Source organism: Eimeria mitis, genomic scaffold, assembly GCF_000499745.2.
Source record: "Eimeria mitis Houghton genomic scaffold, Emh_scaff1245, whole genome shotgun sequence".
In the NCBI taxonomy this organism is placed as follows: Eukaryota; Apicomplexa; class Conoidasida; order Eucoccidiorida; family Eimeriidae; genus Eimeria; species Eimeria mitis.
Genome location: NW_013568415.1, coordinates 10,373 through 12,114, shown reverse-complemented (window position 1 = coordinate 12,114; position 1,742 = coordinate 10,373). Strand labels below are relative to the sequence as shown.

The following is a 1,742-nucleotide window of genomic DNA, read 5'->3' as shown; positions in this document are numbered from 1 at the left end:
GAATATAAACTTTATATAGGCTTCGTATCTTATACACTGCAGCAGCAGCAGCAGCAGCTGCTGCTGCTGCTGCTGCGGAGGAGGAGGAGGAGGAGGCGGTGGCGGCGGCAGTTTGCTGCTGCTGCTGCTGCTGCTGCAAGGGCGTGGTCGAGGTGCTGCAAGAGCAGCAAAGCAGCAGCAGCAGCAACTGCAGCAGCAGCAGCAGCAACAGCAGCAGCAGCAACTGCAACAGCAGCAACAGCAGCAGCCGATGTATCTCGCGATCGTCGGTGGTATCAGAGGCTACAGGCGGCTTTCTGCTGCAGCTTCTTACCTGCTCTTGGCTAGCTAGCTAGCTGGCTAGCTAGCTAGCTAGCTAGCTAGCTAGCTAGTTCGCTGGGTATCTGGCTGGATATCCAAATATAGTAGCTAGCTAGCTGGCTGGCCATTCAGCTAGCTAGCTAGCTAGCTAGCTGGCTAGACAAGTGTGTAGCGAGCGAGCTAGCCAACTCTTGAGCTAGCTAGCTGGCTAGCTAGCTAGCTAGCTAGCTGGCTGGATGGCTAGCTGGTGCGTGTACGCTTTTTGTTGGATTGTAGCGGGATAATTTCTGTTGTTTTTTGTTTTGATGAGTCGAAGAAAAACGCAGAAAATAATAACTGCAGCAGCAGCAGCAAGACAGCAGCAGCAGCAGAACAGCAGCAGCAGCAGCAGCAGCAGCAAGTCAACTACACTGCAGCAGCAGCAGCAGCAAGTCAATCGAACAACAGCAGCAACACAAATGCAGCTTATAAGCCACAAAACCCCTTCATAGAAAATCCGAGTTTTATATTTAGCAGCAATTGCTGCTGCTGCTGCTGCTGCAGCTCTTGCTGCTGCTTCTTTAACTCTTGCTGCTGCAGCCGCTGCTGCAGCAGCAGCAGCTGCAGCAGTTGCTGCTCTGACAGTTGCAGCTGCTGCAGCATCTGCGGGTGCTGCTGCTGTCGCCGTTGCTGCTGCTGTTCTACTTGTAGCCGATGCTGTTTTAATTGTTGCTGCTGCTGCTGCTGCTGCTGCTGCTTTGTCTGCTGCTGCTGCTCCTTATATGTTGCTGATATTGGGGTAGCTGCTGCTGCTGCTGCAGCCCTAGCTGCTGCTGTTGCTATTCTCTTTGCTGCTGCTGCGACTATAACTGCTGCTGTTGCCGACGCTCTAACTGCTGCTGCTGTTGCTGCTGCTGCTGCTGCTGCTGCTACTCGAACAGCAGCAGCAGCTGCTGCTATATCTGTTGCTGCTGCTGCTGTATCTGTTGCTGCTGCAGTTATGCTATTGATGCATCTGACTCAACAACTGCTGCTGCTGCTGCTGCTGCTGCTGCTGCTGCTGCTGCTGCTGCTGCTGTCGTTGTTTTATGTATATAGCATGAGTGCGCTGAGGAGACGGACTAAATAGATAGTGTATTTAATTGAATAAATGAAAACTTTTGAATATAAATTATAAATTTAAATATAAAAAGTTAAATTTTGTTTTTTTTTTTATCTGAATTGGGGGCGTGCTGCGGTGTACGCGCAGCTCGCGGGGCTGCGGATATATGCAGCAGCTGTGTTTTTTGTTTTTTGTTTTTGTTGTTTTTCTTTGTTTCTTTTTCGTTTCTTCTTTGTTTATTTTGTTTATTAATTATATTTTATTTATATTTATCGCTAGACAAGCAAAAAATACACATAACAAACACACTAACACAGCAGGCTGCTCTCCCTGCATCAGCCCGCCGCTGCTGAGGCGAACA

At 49.3% G+C, this 1,742-nt stretch overlaps 1 protein-coding gene across 1 annotated transcript in view; it reads right to left on the bottom strand.

Annotated features, from left to right (window-relative positions):
* Nucleotides 1–765: 765 nt before the first annotated feature.
* The window catches only part of EMH_0032830 (ftsJ-like methyltransferase domain-containing protein, putative), a gene marked incomplete at both ends in the record, with an annotated part of 8,162 nt that continues 7,185 nt past the window's right edge, over nucleotides 766–1,742 (bottom strand). The window contains one exon of the mRNA XM_013494676.1: nucleotides 766–1,262. Within this exon, the coding sequence (XP_013350130.1) occupies nucleotides 766–1,262 (497 nt within the window). The remainder of the gene's footprint in view (nucleotides 1,263–1,742) is intronic.